The sequence below is a fragment of the Podarcis tiliguerta genome (genome assembly GCF_965153285.1).
Source record: "Podarcis tiliguerta genome assembly, chromosome: 4".
Lineage (NCBI taxonomy): Eukaryota > Metazoa > Chordata > Lepidosauria > Squamata > Lacertidae > Podarcis > Podarcis tiliguerta.
In genome coordinates, this window is record NC_139537.1 from 52,775,750 (window position 1) to 52,800,051 (window position 24,302).

Genomic DNA, 24,302 nt, shown 5'->3' on the forward strand with positions numbered 1-24,302 from the left:
GTGACCTTGGCTCTTTACAGACTCAACAGAATCAGTTCATAAACAACAGGTGCACGGATGCCATAAAGATAAAAACCTGACAACTCAAAAACTTTTATGTTCTACACCCATGATAAGAAACATACCCTGACAGTATGGAGGAAAGAGAGCCTTGCTGTGTGGTCTATAACTGCTGTCATGAGCAGCTTTAAAACAATATAAAAGAATAAAAATTATTATAAATCAGTTTGGAGATGGTATTTAACACCAGTCAGATTAAATCAAATAAATGAGGAATATTTGGTGTTATGTTGGAGGAGATGCCAGGTAACCGGGAATTATGTTCACATGTTGTGGCAAAGGGTGTTCAAGGAGATAACAAAAATCTCTGGGTTAAAGCTGACCAGAAGTCCAGAGGTAACATTATTATCAGTTTACGATGGGGTGGAAGGTTCGCAGGCTATGAAGGACTTGCTCACAAACTTACTGACAGCAACACAAATTATGATAGCTAGGAAGTGGAAGGGGAAAGCAGAATATAAAATGGAAGACTGATATAAAAAGATGTGGGATATAGCTATTAATGATAAATTAACGTGCAATTAAGGTAAGACAGGGAATACACAGGAGAAATGATTTTGAGGAGATATGGAAGGTATTTGTAGAATTTGTATTGCGTGGACAGGCGGAGTCCCCAGATCCCGAGCGGTCCCCCCCATCATGTGGAATAACGACTCAAGACAACGTGCTATGGGATTAAATTGGCCACAACTTTATTAAATTTCAAATGTGGGTAGACCTTGGCTCAGGCATTGGGCGCTCTCCCTCCCCAGTCCCCAGCCAGGGACCTAGGGAGCTTCAGGGTTATCCAGTGTGGGGGGGGGGATGGGCCGGCTCTGGAGAACATATGTTCAAGCAGAGATAGCCGCCCCCGTTACGCCGCCGCCGCAGGGGAGAGCAACGACGACCTTTCGGCGTACGGTCAAAGCCTCCCTTCAGAAACCCCTTTAACGGGGAACCCTGGTATTGCCGCCGCAAAGAGGAAGATGGACTAAAGGATTCCGCCCAAGGCCTGATACCGCCAAAGTTGTGACGTTTTGCTACGGGAAAGGCGAAACCTGCCAATGCAGGGAAATTCCTTTCTGGCCCTTTAACAGCGACCTTAACGTAGCAGCGCCCGCATACCTGTGAAGAAAAGTCAACCTGCAAAACCTGTGAAGAAAAGTTACCTTGCAAAAGATGACATTAACTGAGGGTGGGTAGGGTGGGAGAAGCTCTGGAGCCAAGTGAGGATTCCCAGGTAAGATCCTCCCTCTATTGTGTGGGCAGGTAATCCCTCCCCTACCTTGGCAACGCTTCCCCCAGGTGGGATTGGACAACTGACTGAGGTAGGCGGAGACCTCCAGGTATCCCACCTGAGGGAAGGCAATGCCAAGCCTATGCTGATGGGGCCGCTCCAGATCTAGGGCTGCGCACGTCCACGCAAAGGGCGCCCCCCGTTTTAAGCGGGGAGCGGTCATTGTTAAAACGGAAAGGAGTCAAACCATTGCAAGAGGTGTCAAAATTTTGGGAGGTTGGATAGTTACAATGGAATGGTCTCAGTGGTGGGGTGCACATTTTTATTCTTACTTATTTATGATTATTACCTCAAAAAACAAAAAAACCCCCAATATTATTAGATATTTTACCTTTATTTTATTTTACCTTTTATTATTAGATATGCGCGCTAACACAAGAAGACAGGAAGATTATGTAGACTCCAAATGTTTTCAATAAAGTTTTACACCTGGCCTGGAATAGCTAAAAATTACTTTGGGCAAGCTTGATTTGTGAAGTTTTTCTTTGAAGGGCAGACCCCCTCCATCCTGCATTTGGAATGCATATGAAACTGTCTTAGAAAGTCCTTCTAGGGCCAAAAGTGCCTTTGCATGTGGCATGAATGGCTGCTATTCAATGAGTACAAGCCCAAGACCGTCTTAGGCACACAGAACAAATGTTATTTGGATCTTGGCCACGGTGGAATTGGGGGCTGTGGGACCATTCTTGCTATTCTTTCCCCCTTATGAAAATGGCTTAGGGTGCCAGACATCATAAAACAGCACTGCATCATTGTCCAGAACAACAGAAACATCATTCATAAGTCATGCAAACACCTACTTGTCTGAATATTTGCCAGCCATGCAGCCTCGTACTGACATATACCAACAGAAATATCGCACAGATGGTCTTTAGTAATGCTTCAAACAAATTCTGCATTCCTGTCCCAAGACCTTTGGTCTGATGGCTCTAACATCCTTGAAAGTTCCAAGGTTTTCTGCTTCTTTGGGTCATCGTGGATTGCAGACAGTGTTAGTCATACTTAGTAGATCCCTTGAATTTAACAAGCAGAACTAGCATAGCTCAATTAACTTAAATGGGCCTTCTCTGAGCAGAACCTAGTTACATACAGCCCATTGACTTGCCTGTTTTCCATGGGCTCAGTGAGATATACAAGCTGGAACATGTGCAGAGAAGGGCAATCAAGATGATCAAGCGTCTGGGAACCAAGCCTTATGAGGAACGGTTGAGGGAGCTGGTATGTTTAGTCTGGTAAAGAGGAGACAGAGAGGAGATTCGGTAGCTATCTTCAAATATCTAAAGGGATGTCACATGGAAGATGAAGCAAGTTTGTTTTCTCCTGCTCTGGATGGTAGGATCCAAACCAATGTATCCCAAGTTACAAGAAAGGGATTCCAGCTGAACATCAGGAAGAACTTTCTGACAGTAAAAGCTGTTTGACAGTGGAACGGACTCTCTCGGAAAGTAGTCAACCCTCCTTCCTTGGACGGTTTTAAGCAGAGGTTGGATGGCCATCTTTCATGGATGCTTCTTAGTTGAGATTCCTGCATTGCAGGAGGTTGGACTTGATGATTGTAAGGGTCCCTTCCAACTCTGCAATTCTATGATTCTGTAATCATAGCAAAAGGAGAAACCAATGCCTGCACAGCAAAGAATATATTTACCGACACCCATCCCATCATGGTGGAGCACAGAGGCATTAAAGAGAAGCAATAATGTTCTATTGGCCAGCAGCCTTTTGCTTTCTCCTTCAGCTCTCACCTAGTGGCTGCCATTCCAGTTCAGGCTACCTGAACTCTTTCCATCCCAACTGTGACCCTAGGTACTGATTCCTGAGTTTGCTTTCCCCCCTCCATGCTCCCGACCCCCTTTTCCTTTTTTTTCTGGACTGTAAGCCTGAGAGGAGAGTCTGTCTTGTTTATTTATTGGAAAGTCCCTGAGTTTTTGTGGTGTTTTTTTTTTTTTAAAGAGAGCTATAAACGGACAACAACAACAAAAAATGTAGAAGCAGGAAGTACACTATACCATGTATGCTGGTGGAAATAAACCTCACCTGCCAAAAGCCACCACCCGGTTTGAAAAGGCTTCCTGGTATTGTGTGCATTGGTTCACAATAGTTAGAATCACAACAGTTATATTGAGGCTTGTTCCTTTAAATATGTTATTACCAAAAACTGCAGGGATTTTTGCCAAGAACCAAAGGACTGGGAGGTGGAGTGGGTATCTCCTGCAAGTAATGCAAAGATAAAGTCGTGAGGAGGGAAATGTTACTATGACATTCATTTTCAGAGCTCCTTTTTCTAGTGGCGTATGGCTTCTTGGGGAAAAAAGTTTTGTTCATTACACAAGACCCCCCACACTCCTTTGCCATCACTCTTGCTTTGCAATTTTTATAATCTCATTAGCATGCCTGGCGCTTACCCTTTGATTTACTACCTCATTCACATGTCAAAGTTATTTCAAGTTACTACTTACAAATGCACAGAAATTGCCATCCCCATTCTCTTTTTTTATATATATATAATATTTTATTAGGTTTTACAATAAGTGAACAACAAAAAGAGCACAATACAAATAAACCAACAATACAACAAAAACAATACAACAACTTATAAACACCATACAACAACAAAAAATTAAAAAGAAAAGAAATAAAAATGTTAAAAACACTCATTGTCTCTTTATATTCTTTACATTAACTTGTTTCTGCGATTTCCCCAGACCTTCCCTCTCTGTATTCCAGATCTTATATTCTGTCAGCAAATTCCTTCCCTCTGTCATATTTTAAAAAAACATCATAATCTTAGTGTCTTAATAAAGTTACATTTCCATGTGTCTTAGTACTTATTGGTCTTTCTTAATCCTTTAATTTTTATACTAATAGTCCTTTAGGTTCAATCTGGTGTCATCAAACATTCGTTATCTTATAGTGGTTCTGTAGATAGTCTTTAAACTTCCTCCAGTCTTCCTTCACCGTCTCTTCTCCCTGGTCTCTGATTCTGCCAGTCATTTCTGCCAATTCCATGTAGTCGATGACTTTCATCTGCCATTGTTCCAAGGTGGGTAGTTCCTGTGTCTTCCTTGCCATCCCCATTCTCTGGGCAGTGACAGAACCACCAGCTTTGAGGTCAAACTAACCTTTTCTGTTACAATATATCTTTCTGCTAATTGCAAAGCTTCTTTCCAGGAAATGGTATGAAATAAAGAAATCCCTGGCAAAATTTAAGTATCTTCTCTGTTCTCAGCGGGCCTTGTTTTCAAGGCACATTTAAAGCTTATACCTTCACCCAAAGAAATCTGGGGACTGTTTTTTTGTTAAGGGTGGTGGGAACTGTAGCTCACTGAGGGGTAAACTATAGTTTCCATGATTCTTTGGGAAAGCCATGTGCTTTAAATGTATGGAGGGTACATTTAGATTACCCCTTGGAAACAGTACAAGATGTGTCCAGGAAATGAGGCATCTGATCAAGGTCTGTATTTTAAAATGAGCTTAAGGATATATTTGCAAATGTTTGTATGTTTCATGCCAGGCAGAAACCAGCTGGCTAAGTACTCTGGCAGTTGTTTTTCTTCCTTCTCTCCTGAACAAGCCCCCCCCCCCCCCTGATTTATGGCAGTAGCAGGAGACAAGTTTCTCAAAGTTGTAAAAGGGAATTACAGGCTGGGAGCAAAGGTTATACTGACCCTACATATTACAGAATACAATCAAGCTGCAAAAACACTAATTAAGAGTTGGTAAATAGTAAGATTTATTGTTTAACAGAAAATAATACCATGTGCCTCCCATCAGATTCTAGCCATATTTTCCCAAGGTTTAAGGTATCCTGAGAAAGTTAAAGGGCAATAAATTTTGGGAAGGGCTAATGGGGAAAGCAGCTGACTGGGAAAGGGGGTGTGTAAAATGAAGAGGCTTCTTTTTACTGAGTTCCTTTTACTTTGCAAAGGCCTTTTCTTCTAAAAAGCTATCTATGTTATGTATGAGATTTATTGGCTTAATGTAATTATGCAAAGGATTTAGAAAGTAAGAAATGTTAGATTCTTATGTTAGATTCTTATTTCATTGATGGTGTGTGAGAATGTGAACCCAAGATCTCTGTTTAGATAGAATTTAATACCATGAGCCATTTGTTTTAGAATGCAGGGGCAACAGGGGCAAAAGGTGATCTGGTAATTAAGGTGCCTTGTTGAGGCAAATGTAAGATATATGGCTACTTGTCTGCCATTTATGGATAGAAGGAAATATAGCTCTTTGTCTCCCATAAAAGGTAATAGGAAATGGATGTATCTTTTATGATTGGTTCTAGCAAACAGCCAATAGGAATTTCAACCAGGCTGATTGGAGAGAGGCAGCCAAAGGAGGAGCAAGGGGGCTGGGCTGAGGAAATATAAGTGCTGGCCATCAGGGCTGGAGTGGGCAGAGCTTTGGTAACCATATACCACTGTGCCTATCATTAATTTGTCTGACAAATAAATTATTATTTTAATTTCTATATTGCTGCATTGAATATTTCATTCCAGCTAAGCGTTAACCACAAGCAGAGTGCTACATTTTATGGTGCCTGCAACTCGGATAAGTGGTCTGCTGGAACGCAGCCCCTTCGCCTTAGCGGGCAGGGTACATGAGATGAGAGGCATTGTATCCTCATCATCTGCCTGCATGTGTTTCTGTATCACATAAAGATCTCTAGCAGACATTCCTGAAGGAAGGCGTGGAAAAAATGTAGTGCAGAGAGAGAATAAGCAAGGGATACATTGTAAAAAACAACAAGTTCCAATTAAGGCAACAATGATTAGCAAACCATACATGAGCCAGGTTCGAAACCACCCAATCTGTGGTAACGAAGACCACAAAACATCCCACCAGGAGGAAAGAACATCCTGTGTGATGTTGTGTACTAGTGCTTGCAACTGATGAATTTGAGTTTGCACATGGGAACTATTATCAGTCAAATTAAAACAGCAAAGATTAGACACAACTTGACATCCTTGATGCTGGAGTAGCAAGAGACAGTCTGCAGAAACTTTCAGTGTAATAACAGCTTCTCTTAAAATCTTCTGTTCTTGATTTAAAAGAGCTAAAGCACGTGAGGTATGATTTATAGATTTTGTCAAAGAACAGGCCAGGTGAGCACCCATGCGAGCATTGTATATAGCCAAAGCAGGGACTCCCACTAAGAAAGCAGCCAAGGAAGTATACTCTGCTTTGGAAAAAAAGCTGTAGATTGGAGTCACACATGTCTGTTAATCTTTCTGCATGATGTTGAGGGCGCTTTGAGTGCTGCTGCCTGTTTTGTTCTAAAAGTGAGCGACTAGGCATAACCCATGTTAGTCTGTTGAGGCAGCATTGAGCATCAGATAAATTTGCGGAAATGTAGTTATAACTTCTTTGATTACACGTGAAAAACCAGCTATCTGGTAAGCGCACATGAGCATAATTAAAAGCAATCTGCTGAACACGTGAACAACTCCAAGTTGACCTTCCTGTGTCCAGATAGCGAGTTGCTTTCTTACTGCAATTCACAATCTGAGCACAAGAGGTGTCTGGCGGTGCTGCAACTCTAGGTGTGTATAACGAGATTGCATTCAGGGGTAACTTTTGTGTCACTGTTCCCCAATCATGGAGATTGGTATAACTAATGATACCTTTAGAAATCCATTTAGAAAACCACTTTCCCATGTGTGTGGCATGTGCCATGTGAAAAGCTGTGTACTAACTGGAATTATACAATTTCCTAAGTCAGTGTGTATATCATATGTTTCACTAAAAAAAAAGGAGAGAGACAGTAGGAACTTTAGCTAAACGCACTCACATATTATAGCTATGACTAGAATAAATGTCAGCGGGAAGATAGATACATTGAGTAATAGGTATCAAAAAAACAAATAATATACATATAAAATCAGCATAGAGTTCATATGTAGCTGAGTAATTAGAGCTACTAAAAAAGTCTCTGATTCTTCTGGAACATCATGATGCTGAAATTGAGTTCTGGCATCAGAGGTCAAGGTCTTCAGCATTCCCCATGTCGCCTTCGGGCATCCCTCAGCCTTTCGAGGATGAAGACGGGTGCAATAGACTTTCTCATGGGGCTGCTGAGCCTGTAGAGGCGGAATCAGGGTCATGGTCCTTGCAAAGTCTGGAAGGGGATTCTGCAGGCCTTGGTGTCAGCGCAAGTCTTGGCCAATAGGGATGGATACAGCGACCTGGAATCCACACAGGACCTGAGGAAGTAAGAACAATAGGGTCTCCTGCCCCTAGGTAATTAAAGGAACAGGTAATCAAAGGAACAGGTTCCTCTCACTGTGGGTTGGGGAGCTGCTGGTACGTCACTAGAGGGCGTTCCAGAGATACCTCTTTCCTACAATGGCATTTCATAGGAGAAAAATTATTAGGAAAGGAAACAGTTGATTTAAGGTAAAGAGAACAATTGACATGACATTAAATAAATCTTGTGGTCGAACGCCATTATCTCCAAGCTGATTCCTCAACAGTTGAGTGAAGGTTCTGGGGGCACGTTACTTGACTTGTGGAATTGTAAGGAATGCCATGTTATATGAAACTAGAATAAGTGTCAATACTAACATGCAGGTAACAATGGGGCGCACAGGCTGAAACTCTAGTGACATCTGTCTGCCATAAAGCATTTGCATTAGATCCTCTAGGATTGACTCCATCAAAAGGAAAGTTAACAGGAGTTAAAACGCAGGAAGGACATCCATCAACAATATCCTTAGCTTGTGTCAAAGGAATGGAAAAATTGTTCAATGCAGCTGCTTAGCTTCAATTAGCTGCTTAGATTCCTAGTGAAAAAATGCATGGTTGTCAACTGCATTAGAAAATAATGGACAGAAAGATTTCAGAGCAGAATCAGCATGTTGATTTCCTTCTGCAATTATATCTTTGAATCCTGTATGGGAACAAAATGTGAGAAAGGCATAGTTCTATGTGTTAAGAAATATTTCAGTGTGAAGAACAAAGAGAGTAGATTAAAATCTAGCATAGGTGAAAGATTGGAATTAGCCAAATGTGACAAAAAGATATCCCACTTCACACAAAAATCACAAAATGCAGTGTAAGTGTGTAGGCTGGTCTCTGTCAGTTTTCTGATTAGCTGCAAAAAAATATGCCAGTTATTTTCAGAATCCTTATACGTTAAAACTTTCTAGAGGTGTTGAATAGGAACCTGTTTTTGGACAGAAACCAAATTTCAGGGGTACCTGTTGAATTAAAACTAGGCATGGACCTTTAGGAGGGTTAAAATAAACTATTTCAAGGTAATCAGTAAATGTAAACAAATAGGAAAAAGAAAAACTCATTAAGGACTCGTGCTCCTGCTTTAGAAAAAAAAGCAAATAACAAGCAGCGATATCAAATCCAGTGTTAGGCAAATGTAGCCACTTTAAAATCACTATTCTGTCAGCAGCATCTGGGGAAAAAGTAGTCCTGTAGGTGAAAACATTGTATTAAGGAAAATCACGTATATGAAGTGACTCAAAAACTCTGCAACTGCTGTAAAGTAAATTCATTAGGAATTTTAGGTTCAGGGAGGAAAGGAGAAAAAACAGTCTGCAACAGGTGATGAAGAATGAGTCTCACTGTCTGAGGTGGAAATCAGACCTGTATGCTATGTCTTAATTTTATAAACCACCATAGGGCACTGGAACTGAAAAGTAGCAAGTTCTGCTGTCGGTAGATTCAAACCAGCACTGCCGTTAGCGGCATGGCGCAGATTTGTCACAGGAGACTGTGTGTTAAAAGCAACTGTGTTAGAAGAGATAGCTGGCTCTGCTAATTTAGCTTCAGTAAAATCCTGACAATCAGCTGGCACAACAGTCTTTGTTCTCCCTTTTAAACCCAGGCTGGAAGGCCACCTGTCCTGGCATTGCCTGTCTTTAGCAGGATGCAGTGAAGGAGACAAAGCTGCTAGGCGGACAGATTTGTGAGTCTTGGTGTCAATATTCTGGCAAGGCTTAATCATTTGAGCAATCTCTGTTTCTGGCTTCTGGTACATCGCTTTAAGAGCAGTCTTGCAATCAGCATTTGCATTTTCATAAGTCAATTGTTTCATTGAAACTTCAGAGGCTTCAAGGTTTGCAATTAAAGTACTGGCTGCTCTTAGCCCATCAAGAATGCCATACAAGCCATTTTCTGTCACACTTCGCTTCAATTGTTTAAAAACTGCGAAGGGCAATGATTCATGGGCTCTCTGTTCCTGTGCATTCTGAACAACAGGACAGACTGACAATAATGGTAATGTGTCAGCTGTTTTTTCTCCACTGCTTTCTTCTGCCATATTTGGAATAACCAATTTTTGCACTGTGGTCTGAGCCCCTTGGTCAACACAATGCTTTCATCGTGGACACGATGGCTTGATGTATCTTTTATAATTCCTCATGGTAATCCCATCTGACCCCTACACATAATCCCTGGACGTTTAATGTCTGGGAGGAGAGCCCCCAGTCTAGTTTAAGCCTGCTAGTAAATGTTTATTTTTCCACCAATCTTTGTGGATTTTCCATCTGTTATCACCTGGCTTTGCAGAGAATTACCCTGTTTTCCAGGGACAGGGATTTACAGAAGCCATCTTGGTTTCTGATTTGATCCCGGAATGTCCCGCTTTTCCTTAGGACACCCCTATTTTCACTGGAGAAATGGTAGCCAGAGCACCTGCTCTGATTAGCTCCTCAGCAATAGAGGCTCTGCCCATCGATCTCCACAGCTGTCCAAATGCACTTAGAGACCATGTGGGAAAAGGTTCCACTGCCCGCTTGTCACACACAAATTTCGGTTCCACATTCAGCCAGGGGAAGTTCAGGTTCTCCCCTCACCAGGCTCGCTGTGAGCCTTCTCTGTGTGCACACCTGTGTGAATATGGTCAGTGCAACCTAGAAAAGGAAGAGATGCAATTGTAAACTAATTCCTGTTCTGGTCAGTGTTGTGCATTCCAATTATAGATGGGGGAAGAAGCACTAAATGAGCTTGCCCAGCATACATCTAAGACACATTTAAAGCACACAAACACAAATCCTGGGAACTGTAGATTGTTAAAGGTACCAGGAATGGCAGCAGTGGGCAGGGTAAACTACAGTTCCCAGATTCTCTGTGGGGATGTTTTAAATGTGTGGTATGTGTGCATAGCCTTATGTCTTTTATGTCTGAGAACACGCTAGCTCAGGAAGGGGGCTGTCAAAGGTAGACTGGGACCTACTGGTCGATCACTAGGTGATTTGCAGTTGGTGTGACCCACAATTGTTCAAGACTAGTAAGAATAAACATGTCCCAAACGAAAACTAGGCTGTTGAAACAATGGATGCTTCGGGGAAAGTGGGAGTGGAATTTTGTATGAAAGGGTTTAATAATAAACTCAGTGGTGGCTTTGAAATCAATTCTTGGACACAGCTCGCTCTCATAGGTAGACACTTTCCCTTACTTCTGTGAGTGTGCCTGCCAATCTGAGCTGCTATTTCCCACCTAGCTCTTGTTGGTGGAGCCAGGCATTCTTGAAATAAGCAATATAGGTACCACAAACTGAAGTCTGCCTGGCCTTGCCAGAAGCCTGGGACATTTTCACACCCCGGAGGCTATTTTTGCAAAGTTCTCTTTTACTCTGCTAGTGGCTGTTGCTTTTCATGTGGAAAGGCATAAGGATTTGGTCTCTCAAATAATTAACATTTCTGTGTTCTCTAGCAACAGCTGAGTGTGCCTGGAATTGCTTGTCTTTGTTTTTTTCTTTTTCCTTGAGTACAAAGAGAGAGCATTTGCAGACAGTTCCTAACTTGGCTTTTGCTGACGATCAGACTGCGGTGGCCGTCCTGCCTGCTACCTGGAGGGAGAGAAAGAAAGAAAGAGAAATCTACTGCTTCGATTCCCTTTACTGCACAAATGCTGTGTTTGCCCCTCCCAGTCCAGTAAACACATGGAGATTGTCATTGATCAACTGGAAGGGGAAGGAGACACAAACCGTTTCCTGGGAAGATCTAACAAGTCACTGGAGCTTTCAGGCAACATGGCTAGAGAAACGGAGAGATGTATTGCATAAGGAGGTAAGGAAAATAAAAAAAACCCTTGTCTTTCTTTCTTTTTGGTGCATGGTTTTCAGCTAAATCGTTTCACTCCTGAGAGCTCTCCAAACAGATTTCCATAATCAGGAAAGCAGAATCAGACTACCATGCAGACTTCTTTCTGCCGGCTAGAGAAGATGAATGGCATAATTTGGCTCTTTCAAATGAAATATTCCATATTGTCTGAGACTAGGGTTCAGCTCCGTGCCTTGGAGGACAGAGCACCTGTGCCTTGAGCAGTGGTGTGGAAGAGAGAATTTGGGCCAGTGGTGCAGTTTGTTGAACAGTATTGTAGAGAGAAGAAAAGGGGCACCTGCAGGCAATTCTGTTTTCCTATACAAAGCACAAGAGTCTTGCCTTCCCATCAGGATCTAAATCTGCAGACCTCTTAAACAACCCTTTTCATACACAACTACATTCACCCTGATCCAAGTGAGCCCCAATTTGAAAATGTGTTTATTTTCCTTAATAATATCTATAACGTACATCTTCGACATGTGCTCACATACATGCCAAGTAGCAAATCTAATCATGAGTGAAACATGCTGTTTAGTGTGCCAGAATTCCTTTGTATGACCAATCTAGGGGAGTGCTTGGCATGGTTAAAAAAAAAGGGCTCTCCATAGCAAAGCAGACTTTGTCCACGTGTGGACGCTTCCAATTTATTTCCAGATATGTAGAGATTAGTTCCACAGGGATGTACAAAGTGGCTTGATTATGCTGAAATCAAACATCTCTTCCAAGTTCTTATAGACAGAGGGAAGAACCTTATGGAAAATCCCTGCAGTTTTATGTTCTAAAAGATTGTCAGGAAAGGCAATGCAAGTTCTCTCTCTCCAGACCAAACCAGACAATACGAGATTCTATGAATTACTATAATTTAAACAGTTATACAAGACATTTCACCATAGCAGGGAAGACGGTGCCCAGGTGACCCGTGAACCTGTTCAGTCTTCCTATGAAACAACATGTTAGCTCCATATCTGTGCCCTTAAGTACAGGGTTGGGGTTTTATTGCACAAATTGCCAGCATGGAGCTCCTGATCGGAATTGGGACCCTGGCATTTGAGGTAGGGGTCTTTAACTCATTGCATCTGGCTATGGTTAAGACTCAGAATGGGCTTCTCATCATGTCAGCAATTTGAATAAGAATAAAAGTTCCAATTGAAGCACATAGGATATTTTTTCTTATATAAATAGCTGGTGCAGCCCCCACCCCTATCTGAACTGGGACCACAGGAAAGGCAAAGTTTAAAGCTGTCTATCCTCCATGTTAGGTCCCAGTCTGGACCACCTCTCCCCCACTACACTGTCCATTTGTGTAAAAATGAAACCTGCACTTCAGAGTTCTGATATGGAGCTAACTTATTGTCTAACATATAGTTAAGTATCATAAGGAAACCAGAAGAGCTGGCTGGATCAGGCCAGTGGACCATCAAGTCCAGCATCCTGCTTTTATAGTGCCTGTGAACCAGATGTATCTGTCAGGAGTTCAGCCTACACTTGAGTAGGACCCTGGTAGAGACACATGCCCGACTGGCATGTTCTCTTCCTCCTGGTCAGTCGTTCAGGAGCTTCAAAAGCTTTCTTCAGCCCGAACATCACAGCAACCGATGCCAACCGACACCGGCACACTTAGGGATCTGCAGAGTAGGTGTAGTTGTGTAACAGACCTCAGCAACTCAGCATTTTGGCTAATCTACTTTATTGACATATAAACACACATGGAGCACTGCAACATGGCTCCCTCTCTCTCTAGCATCAGACAGCAAAGAGAAAAAGAACAAAGGACAACAGTCCCACTTCATGGAGCACAGTAACACAAACATCCTGTCTTCGTCACTTCCCACTCTGTGGAGTCAAAACATATACTGTCATGTGAAAGACAAAAATCCCATGACTGCAATCATGAAGCAGGAATTCCAACAGTATCCACCATCGTGGTTCTCTCACACGCAAGGTCACAAGTGCTAAACAGGAAGAGGGAAGTTTCTCAAAGTAGCAAATACGCCCTTGCTTCCTTCCAGGTTACCAGAATATGCTACAAGCTGTGAAGTGTGGACTTCAAGGAAACAGTTCTGAGTATGCTCAGAGCACATATATGATTCAGATAAGTCTACCAGGCCAGGAGGTCTACCCTGAGGCATAGCTACTAATGTTGTACTATGGCTATATGCTAGCTACTGTATCATGGCTATCTTCATGATAACAGGAGGGAGTAGGGATCCTGTGAAACTGTCGAGCTATCACTTGTAAAATGCTAATTTTTTACTTGAGTCCTCTGCCTAGAGATGGATGAGAGGGATATCCATAGCATAGGATTTGGATTGTCTAACAGTACAGAGAGCTTATCAGCCAGGGAATGAAAGATTGACAGAAATGTCTCCAGGGGTCTTTCTAAAATGAAATAAGTTACAATTGTGTAGACGACAGAAAAACTGTGGTTTTGAGATTGGGGGTGGGGGAATTAAATTTTTACTAGGGCTTTGCAGAAACCTGTATTGCCATAGACCAAACTGCTGGTAAACTTGGTAAAAGAAGCCAGTCTTTTACAGTAGTTGCAGCTGTGAAAGGAAGAGTGCCAAGTCAGGGTCTGAACTAAATTTGTGGCTGGTGCACATTTGTACTGGATACGGGTTAAGAAGGATGAAGGTAAAGAATTTTTGTTTGTTTGTTTGTTTACTGACCGCTGCCAAGTCCTAGAAGCAGATATTCTGCCTGTTTATGTCTGGTTGGTAAAGATTTGGGATATAGCTAACAATGAAATTATCTGATATTATCAAATTTAGAGATTGTTCAGTTAGTTGTTTTAACTGAACAGAATAAGTACCGGTAGATGCTTCGTATAACTACTATTCTGCATTGGCTCTTAAAAATGGCTCTCCAGAAAATTCAGTTGCTAAGGTTATAAAAGTAATTTTGCTTTGTTGTATTTCTAGATTTCTCCTCCCCCTTTGAAAACCACTAGGACAACCCTGCCATCAAGTCTCTCATTTCAGACCCAGAACCTGCAAGACTCCTGCCGGCTTAGTGGTAGCTTTTCTACATGATCCCCCGGGTAAGTCAGTCAGTTACATTTACCCCTCCTCTCCCTCTCTGCCATGTGGAGGGTTTCTTATGTTTATAGGGAATCCTGTCTTCTTTCTGCATGCTACCAGTGAGAGCAAGAAAAGTAAAGTTTATATTTGCATACACTCTAATTGTTCCTCTTTGCCAGGCAAGGTATCTTAGTGTTTTCTGTGCCATGGATCTAATAAAAGAGTTATAATTTTGATCCTCTGTGCATCTTAGAATCATAGAATTGCAGAGATGGAAGGGGTCCCAAGGGTCATCTAGTCCAACACCCTGCAATGCAGGAATCCTTCCCACAGCCATCCCTGGGTGGGCTCAAACCACCAATCTTCTGGTTAACTCCTAGACACACTGAACCATTGCGCCACATGAGCATCCAAGTGCACCAGCTTTCCTCCTATTTTAAACTGACCCTCAATTTTCTTAGGATGTCAGAAATACACAATGTACAATCCTTGTGTAAAAATGAATGGTGTTCAGTGTAGTCTAAAGATCTATGCTGATTGTTTCCTTCCTTCCCTTAATTGCTTATATCTCATCATTTTGTTCACTAATATTATATCCATTATTTTATTTTTCCACATCTTCCCTTATCAATACCTCTGCTGTTAGCAGCATGTGAGAGACCACACAAGACAGCCCTTCCTAACTACGCAGTTTGCATAGCCCCAAACCATTGTTACTAGATTTAAATGTAACTCAGAACTCCTAATCTCCTTAATACCCTGCTAAATCCCCAGAAATGCCTAACCAGACAACAATCCCTCCGTATATGTGCCTGTAAGCATAGGAAACATTCCACAGGGCTTGAAACACATGCACACCTCATGCACAAACACGGCCCATTGCAAACATTAAACTTAAGAAGCTGCGCAATTTTTCCCGCATGAAAGGAAGCCACAGTGGCGTAGCGTGGGGGGTGCAGGGGGGGCCGGCCGCACCGGGCGCAACATCTGGGGGTTAGGGTTAGGGGGCGCAAATCTACGGGTTAGGGGGCGCAAATCCACGGGTTAGGGGGCGCAAATTACTTGCCTTGCCCCGGGTGCGGACAACCCACGCTTCGCCACTGGGAAGCCATATTACAAACACATCTACAAAGGCAAAAGGTAGGTTGTGAAAGAACTAAGCAACTGCTTCCTGCTGACTTCTCACTCCAAGCCCAGCTCGTCAGAGTGGCTTTTGGGTACTTTACACGTAACATATAGTTGGACTCTCAAAAGGCTAATTAAAAATTCAAGGCAATTTTATATATTGTAAGAAGTTTATGGCTGCATTTCTTTCCTGAGAGTAAGCCCACAGAACACAATGGACCTTGCTTCTGAGAAAACATGTATAGGACTGCACTGTGAAGTACTGTCGCTTTCCACTCAGTTGCAAAGGCTGTGGTTTCCTCTAAAGTATTTCCTGTCTTTCCTAAGGCAAGCAGGTTGGGGGTAGTACGGGCAAAGACTTCAGGTCATATTCTGCCATTAAGCCTGTTGCTGTGAGAGAAATAAAGCTGATTCTCACCCTAGAGACAGGAAATGGCGGAGATGACGGGAAAGGGTAGAGGTGAGACCTTGCTCAGTTTCAGGGTGGGCTTAGTACGGTTGTGCCAGGGGTGCTGTGGTGGAGCAAAAGCACATTACGTCTGGGGTTGCACACAGCTCTGCGGAGCAGGAGGCTGCATCGGGCTCCTTTGAGAGGAAGAGCTGGATAGAAATTTAATTAATAAATAAAGAAGCTTTATTTAGGCCATGTGGGCTATTTTTTTTTAACTGGAAGGCAAACCAGCCATTGGCAAAACATGACAAAATGGAGTGTGGTAGTTTTAATAACAACCACTATCGCAGCATCGAGAGCTCCTTAACAATCCTGAGTCTTTAAGTACATATGCTTGCTAACGTTTTTTTGAAAAAAAGGGAAATGCAGAAAGTGGTGGTGGTGAGGCCTGTATAGTTGATTGCAAAAGCAGGCCTGGGCAGGGGGCAGCTGGGTACATTTGCCCTGGGCCTCGGGCAACAAATATATGAAAATAATAAGACCAATATTCTTTGCATGAAAAATAAGACCTGGGGGAGGGAAAGCACAAACTTCCTTACTGTTTCCCTTACTGTTATCGGGGGGGGGGGGGGCAATTCTACTGCCCAATTGCAGCTATGCTAAAAATTATGCATTTCTATGTTGTTTCCTATGGGTAGCAATCTTTCTCTCACAAGGGAAGTCCCAAAAAATAAATAAAAATAAAATAGAAATGAACCAGCAAGCCTCTTCTGGAGACAACAAATGCATCACTTTTATTATTTGTAATCTCTATGACTTGTACACTTCCCCTCTCCCAATGCCAAACACAGCTGTGGCAAAGCCTTGAAAAGTGCTACCAGGAGTTTCTCACAGAAGGACCAGGCACTTATATCTCACAGATCAGCTTCTGATATTTTTTAAAAAATACATACATACATACATGCATGCATGCATACATACATACATACATACATAAATACACACACCACCCCAGGTGGGCATTTGATCTTGCTCATGGTAGAAATGGGCCCTGGTTGGGTGGGGAGGACTGAATCCAGGGAAGCCCAGCCTGCTTGGCAATATGGCCGCCCTGCTGATGGGACATGTAAGGAGTATTTTCCAGTTGGGAAGGGGAGATGTTCAGCCCCTGCCAAAATGAGTTTTGCCTTAAGAAGATTGTGACAGGCCCCGGACTTTTCTCAAAAACAGGTTTATTTTACAATTTAGAGGAACAGGATAAATGTGGAAATATTTAGTGCTGTCAATCACTTCATCCCGCATAACTGACTTTCTGAGGGAATTTGGAAACATTTCTGTTTGCCCAGGCATAGGAATGTTGAGCAGTCCTGATCCTGGAAACCCTGAAATTATCGGCTGGTAGAATGTTTTCTTTTAAACTGTTGTTAGACGTGTTTTTTTAAATGCTTTTAGAATATAATTAGTGATATTATTGTTAATGTGTTTGCCACCCTGGAAATAATAATAGTAGTAATAGTAATTATTATTAACGATAATAATAGTGATAATGAAGGAAGCTAATGTTAGAAACTATAATTATTATTAGAAGAAATAAATGACAAATAAAAAAATAAAAATAAAGTAGCCTTGCCTTTGGGGGGCAGGGAATGTTAAGACCAAGAAGAATGTAAAGGGAATGTGTGCCCATTTTCAAGTTTGCTTGTTGGAAATGTTTATCAACACATTTAAGGAGATACATGTTCATTTTGCTTATGGGAATAGAATTGCATTTGGAGTTCACCAACACTTTTCTTGTTCTAGATTTTATCAGTTGCTGTCTTGGAGCCAAAACTTTCTTTCTCCTCAGGAAATTCAAGCATCCATTAAAGGTAAGGTAAATCTGCAAACACACGCAGGGGAGGATTATCTGGACTCCAGTTTTTAGTTTTTGTGAATTGCTTAGAGGCTCTGTTTACAACCAGGCAGTATATGAATAAAATAAACTAGTACTTTGTTCAGTAGATGACTAAGGGAATATTTAGAACCAGATAGTGACAGCTGTGTTTAAAGAAAAAAGAAAAAAACAGTGCCATCAATATAAAAACATAAGAAGAGCTTGCTGGATCAACTAATTTCACTCTCCCCATAGCATTCAGAAACATTGCTGGGTTTTATTGCCTCCAACTGTTTGAGGCAATAAAGCCACGAGTTGCTTATTTTCAGGTGAGAAGCTATTTGCATGGAATATTCCCTATGTAAATTTATCATATGAAACAGGAAGCAGTAGCTTTTCATCTGCCCCCTCCCCCCAAGTGGGGCTTCTCTGACATTTTCAACTTCCTATGCAAAAATAAGGGAAAATTGCATTGGGATTCAAAGAGCCTTTAACACCAGGAGAACAGGGAGGCAGATTTCCTTTTTCCTGAAGTGGAGGAGGAGATCCATGGATCTTCTGCTCGCTCCACTAGATTTGACCAGTCAGATTTGAACAAGTGTTCACGAGACTAAGATAACAGTCCTTCCCTTTCTGTTCCTTCCTACCTAGCTCTGACAGGGGGCACTTCAAAGGAGCTGTCATATTTTATATTAGCAGCTGGGCGAGGGGATTGCACCCACCAGACTATTCAGTTTTCCTATTTCTATCCCTCTTCAGGGGGACGTAGGGTGGAAAGAGAAATGATTTTAAAAGAGAGAACAGTTTTTGAGAAAGTTTAAAATAGACTGTGGACACCGTGGCTACAATTTTCTTGTCCAAGCAGGAGAAGACATCCCTGCATTATCAATGGCTCTGAAAGGCGCTTGAGCCGACACAGGCAGGGGATGTGCGTGGAATTCAGAGCCCAGAGAGAAAAGAGCACCCATGGATAGTGTGATTCTCTCCTCAGAGCTCAGGAAGCAAGGTGCACCTGTGGTGGTGTAAGCCCAGGGAGTTAGCTGAGCCCAACATGATAGGTTTTAAAAAACAAAATTGGTTGGGATATCAGTTTATAAAGCTTGGAAGCTGGAGCTGCCTGGAGTTCCTCAGCTTCACTACCCATTCTGTCTTATTTATACACCACTAGCATTGCTTTAAGGGGAAAAAAAATAAAACACAGAAATAAAGCAAAGCAGGCTGTTTGCTTACAGCTTCTACATATTCACAAGGATGAGTACAAATTGTACACTATATGATTGGAGCTACCTTTGTGGTATCCTTGTGCAAGAAAGAGGGAGAAGAGAGTGAATGTGCAGGAGGAAGGGGCACAGCTTAGGTGGGAAACCACAAAGTATATTTTATCCTGTAATCTGTTACTCTCAACCCTGCCATCTACTGACTGGAAACATGCAAGTCTGCATATAGACAGCACAATGTTCTGTCTTCAAGACTATTCCCAAAGAAAAACCTCAAGTTCAGGTTTTTACTAAAATTCTTACAGGTTGGTTCCAGCTGCTAGTCACATTTAAGGCCAGCTCTTTGACATACACAATGCCTATTTACCGTGCCTGTAGGAATGTAATCTCCCCACTACACTGATTTGCTAGAAATATCCACATAGCATTTCCTTTTCTTTCTTTCAGATGGCTTCCAAGAGACTTGCAAGGATGCTTGTTTTCACTATGGCTTTGGTTTGTTTTCTCTGTTTATATGCCAAACTGGGCACTTTTGAAATCTGCATATTCTGTGAGACGAAGCATGAGTTCTTTCCCTTTAAGAGAGATGGACGTTTTTTAAGGAGGCCTCATATGAATTGCAGATGGAATCCACCATTCCTGGTCATTCTTGTGACATCATCTCACAAACAATCCAAAGCCCGGATGGCTATCCGTGAGACATGGGGCAGAGAAAGAAAAATAGGCAACAAACGTATTGTGACCTATTTTCTCCTGGGAAGTACTCTCACTGATGTTGACCAGCGTGCTATTGATGATGAGAACAAAAAACACAGAGACATTATCCAGAAGGATTTTCTAGATTCCTACTACAATTTAACATTAAAGACTATTATGGGCCTTGAATGGATTCACAAATTCTGTCCACAAACCAGCTTTGTGATGAAAACAGACTCAGATATGTTTGTGAATACCTACTATCTCACTGAACTTCTTCTAAAGAAAAATAAGAAGGTTAGCTTCTTCACTGGCTTTTTAAAAGAGAATGAGCATCCAATACGAAAACTGATAAGTAAGTGGTATGTGAGTAAAGAAGAATATTCAGGAAACTTGTACCCTCCATTTTGTTCAGGGACTGGTTATGTTTTGTCTGCAGATGTTGCTAGTAGAGTGTATAAAATTGCCAAAGAAGTTCCTTATTTTAAACTAGAGGATGTTTTTGTAGGCATGTGCCTCGCTAAACTCGACATCAAACTGGAAGAACTTCATTCAGAACAAACATTCTTCCCAGAGGGGCTTGTATTTTCTGCTTGTCGTTTTAGGAAAATTGTGACAAGCCACTTTGTCAGACCTCATGAGAATCTTATCTACTGGGATGCACTGGAGAGGTCCTTGGATGAAAATTGTCATCCAGGGACCTATCCAGGTGGCTGATAGGTTTCAACAGAGGCACAAAACTGCATAGAACATTAATCCTGAAATTTTTGCTTAGATACTGACATCAAACCTATTTTAGATAAGAAGATGCTGACATTGCTTTTTAAAACCCAAGCCTATGCTTGTTTGCTTACGAGTAAGTGTCATTGTGTTCCATAATGCTTACTCCCAGGTAAACAGCTTGAAAAACCCACTGCAGTAGTGTGCCAAAGAGGATAGGACTCCTGAACTGATGGATAGTTTTGAAGAACAAGGAATTTCAGCAGGTGTACCTTTCTGAAGAAGCTTCATGAGCCTTACGTGCTGAAGTTCCATCTTCTCCACAATTATTAATGGTGCAGGAGCCCTGCCCTCCTTTGTATCTGGCCACTCTAGTTCCATAGTAGGCCGTGCAGCAGAAGAGTTGCTCTGGTAGTGGGCACACTTCATAGCAATATAATGAGTCACCATACTCATCTTCAAGGTTGTTGACTAGCTCTTTAAACAGGCACTGTTCAGCCCCTGAGTTTTAATAAAGTTAATGAGTGAAACAACTTTGTTTCACAAGGTTTGTGCACACATTCTCCTGGTGGCTCATACTGCTAATTGTGATCAATTCACTTGTGTCAGTATTGAGACACTTCATTCCTTTCTTTCTGATCAAAGAGTAGGATCCAAAGGGGAGGGGGGTGTTGTAAGTCATGATGTCAGAGAATTTTGACGGAAGCAGAATTTGCTGATATTTGCTTATTTGTTCCACTTCTGCAACATAAATGAATCCACAGAATATATGTAGTATTTGCTATCGTTTTCAGCCCACAAATGATACATAATGAGTTTTCTCCCATTTGCCTTGCATTTTCTTTGTATTTCTATGGTGTGGCATAACTTCATAACACTGTAATTATGCAATTAGTTACAAAAATGTGACTTATCTTATTATTATTTATTAAATTTGTATACTGCCCTTCATCTGAAGATCACAGGGTGGTTTGCAACATAAAAACACAAAATGAGAACACAAAATACATAACAAAACAGCAATAACAAACCAATAACCCCATCTCACAGACATATTTAAAAGGTCATAGATTGTTTAAGCAGCCAAAGACCTAGTTATAGAGAAATATTTTCACCTGGCACCTAAGGATATGTAATGAAGGTGCCAGATAGGCCTCCTTGGGGAGAATATTCCACAAGTGGGGAGCCACTGCAGAAAAGACCTGTTCTTGTGTTGCCACATTCCAGACCTCTTGTGTATTATTTTATGTATTATTTTATTAATTTAGATAATTAACTAATTCTGTAAATTTTGAGACAACAGACAAGAAGACTCATAATATATTTTTGGGCAGAAGATGAACTGTAGTGAAACAAAAACAGCACTGCATGCAACCAAATCGGAGTGGAATGGAGAACGATGCCTTCTGACATACCTAGTAAAAAAACAAAGGAGTTTCAAAGACTCCTCTCTGAAAGCAGCTCCCCCTGAGACGCTATAAGCCACTCAGGGGACTTGTGAAAGTGGCATCTGATGCAGTTCAATAAACTGCACTCTGTGTGTGTGGAATTCCAATGCAAAGCAGGTGTTGTACATAGAAAATTGCTGTTGGTAGGGAAGGTATGTTAGGTAGGCTGTCATTACGAGAGCAAAAAGAAAATAAAGGGAGGGAAAATATTGAAAAGCCCAGATTAATCTACCATGTTATACAAGCTTTCCATTTCATGTACTTATCCAAAGGCAACTGCCTTCTGCCACTTACAGTTTATTCACTAAGTCTGAGTGCAACTCTTCTGAATTAAGCACTTTAAAGTCCCACTGATTTTAACGGGAGTGCACCTGTTGAAATCAAAGTATTGACTAATGCCTACTATTTATCACTAATATCACCTGCTACTCTCTCAACCAACAGCCATACTCTCTTTGCCTCCTCCTCCATCTATCATTCACTCCATCTCTAGAGTCCATTTTCAGTCTGTTTCTGATGGCCAATCGCCCACAAGCCTGCACACATGCATGCATGCAAAGAGCAATCACTGTGTGCTGCTAGAACAGGCATGGCCAAACTTGGCCCTCCAGCTGTTTTGGGACTACAACTCCCATCATCCCTAGCTAACAGGACCTGTGGTCAGGGATGATGGGAATCGTAGTCCCAAAACAGCTGGAGGGCCAAGTTTGGCCATGCCTATGCTGGAACAACCCTTCACAGCACCAGTGTGTTCGACCTAATGATGGAGACAGATCTGGGTAATAGCTGAATTTTACATATATTTTTAAAGGTGTGATCAACCATTGTAGGTTTCTTCCCAGTAGTCCTGTAACCTAAGCCCTATTTGGGCATTCACCTATGATCCTCTAAGTTAGGAGCACTTGCTTACTCTTTGCCAACCATCACATCTGAGAAATCCAGCTCATGGGACCAGCGTTCTCTCAAAGGGCAGGCTGCAGACATCCTTCCAAATGCACAAATGCCATTGGGGAGAGGCTGCCATGGGGTTTGACAGTATAAGTGGAGCAAGCAAGTGAAGTCCTGCTCTCCTGGTTCACACAATGGTAATCGTGAAGTCATTTGAATGGCTTCTGCTTCCTCCCACATGGAATCATAATGCTGTGACTAACATAACCTCTGTTCCCTTATTATTTGTGAGATGGCTGAATATAGCTCACCAATCATTTACTGAGAAGCTTGATAGAGAATCTGTCTTGGAGGACTCATCTCTTTGAAGAAACACTGCATTATGTATTATCTTCCTCAACATATGGATTTGCTTCAGGTGTCGCTTTTGAAATAATGCCTGCTATGCTCCTTTTCAATATTTGAAGGATTAGCACATAATACTTCTAGTAGCTGTTAAGTCCCAGTGGATTCACTCTGTATTTGATGGCCAAGCATGCAAAAGGAAGGGAGATAGTAGTAATGGGGGACTTCAGTTACCCGGATATTTGTTGGATGTCAAACTCAGCCAAGAGCATAAGGTCAAACAGATTCCTCACTGGCCTTGCAGACAACTTCATTGTCCAGAAAGTGGGAGAAGCAACAAGAGGAACAGACATTTTAGATCTGGTCCTAACCAATGTTGACGACCTGGTTAGTGGGGTAGAAGTGGAAGGATCATTAGGCGCGAGTGATCATGCTCTTCTGAAGTTTACTATACAGCGGAAAGGAGCAGCCAAGCATACTAGGACTCAATTTCTTGACTTTAAGAAAGCCGACTTCATAGAACTTAGGGAAGTGCTGGGTGAGATCCCATGGACAGTAATACTAAAAGGAAAGGGAGTTCATGATGGCTGGGAGTTTGTTAAGATGGAGATAGTAAAAGCACAACTTCAGGCAATACCAATGAGACGGAAACATGGAAGGTGCCTAAAGAAGCCAGGGTGGCTATCTAAAGAACTTTTAACTGAGTTAAGATTAAAAAAGGAAGTGTACAAAAAATGGAAAAGGGGGGAAACCATCAAGGAGGAATTCAAACAAATAGCCAGCACGTGTAGACACAAAGTCAGAAAAGCTAAAGCACAGAATGAACTCAGGCTTGCTAGAGAGGTTAAAAGCAACAAAAAAGGCTTTTATGGGTATGTTCGTAGCAAAAGGAAGAACAAAGAAACAGTGGGGTCACTCAGAGGAGAAGATGGTGAAATGCAAACAGGGGACACAGAAAGGGCTGAACTCCTCAATGCCTTCTTTGCCTCAGTCTTCTCTGATAAAGAAAACAATGCCCGACCTGAAGAATTTGGAGCAAATGTTTCAGCAGAGGAAACACAGCCCAGAATAACTAAGGAGATAGTACAAGAATACTTGGCTAGTTTAGATGTATTCAAGTCTCCAGGGCATTGGATGCATCCAAGAGCATTAAAAGAACTGGCAGATGTGATCTCAGAACCA

At 41.9% G+C, this 24,302-nt stretch overlaps 2 protein-coding genes and 1 long non-coding RNA gene across 11 annotated transcripts in view; 2 read left to right on the plus strand and 1 right to left on the minus strand.

Moving 5' to 3' along the window:
- Positions 1-10,651: 10,651 nt before the first annotated feature.
- Positions 10,652-23,275, minus strand: LOC310676691. Of its 2 annotated transcripts, none has more exons than XR_014510676.1 (2): positions 22,798-23,275; positions 10,652-11,141 (listed from the first exon to the last, which is right to left on the minus strand). It is a non-coding gene; the product is annotated as an uncharacterized lncRNA (long non-coding RNA). The 2 variants fall into 2 exon arrangements; XR_014510677.1 differs by having other exon boundaries at positions 22,765-23,275.
- Positions 11,138-21,396, plus strand: B3GALT5 (beta-1,3-galactosyltransferase 5). 8 transcript variants are annotated; one of them, XM_083438790.1, is made up of 4 exons: positions 11,138-11,361; positions 14,319-14,437; positions 17,734-17,801; positions 19,471-21,396. In XM_083438790.1, the coding sequence occupies exon 4, from the start codon at positions 19,471-19,473 to the stop codon at positions 20,434-20,436; it is 966 nt and encodes a 321-aa protein (XP_083294916.1). In that variant the 5' UTR covers positions 11,138-11,361; positions 14,319-14,437; positions 17,734-17,801; the 3' UTR covers positions 20,437-21,396. The 8 variants fall into 8 exon arrangements, with proteins under 8 accessions (XP_083294916.1, XP_083294917.1, XP_083294915.1 ...); XM_083438791.1 differs by lacking the exon at positions 11,138-11,361 and adding an exon at positions 13,267-14,031; XM_083438789.1 differs by lacking the exons at positions 11,138-11,361; positions 14,319-14,437 and adding an exon at positions 15,585-16,002.
- Positions 19,956-24,302, plus strand: part of IGSF5 (immunoglobulin superfamily member 5) — a 39,538-nt gene continuing 35,191 nt past the window's right edge. Inside the window, exon 1 of the mRNA XM_083438778.1 lies at positions 19,956-20,074. The gene's annotated coding sequence lies outside the window, so the exon portion shown is untranslated. The remainder of the gene's footprint in view (positions 20,075-24,302) is intronic.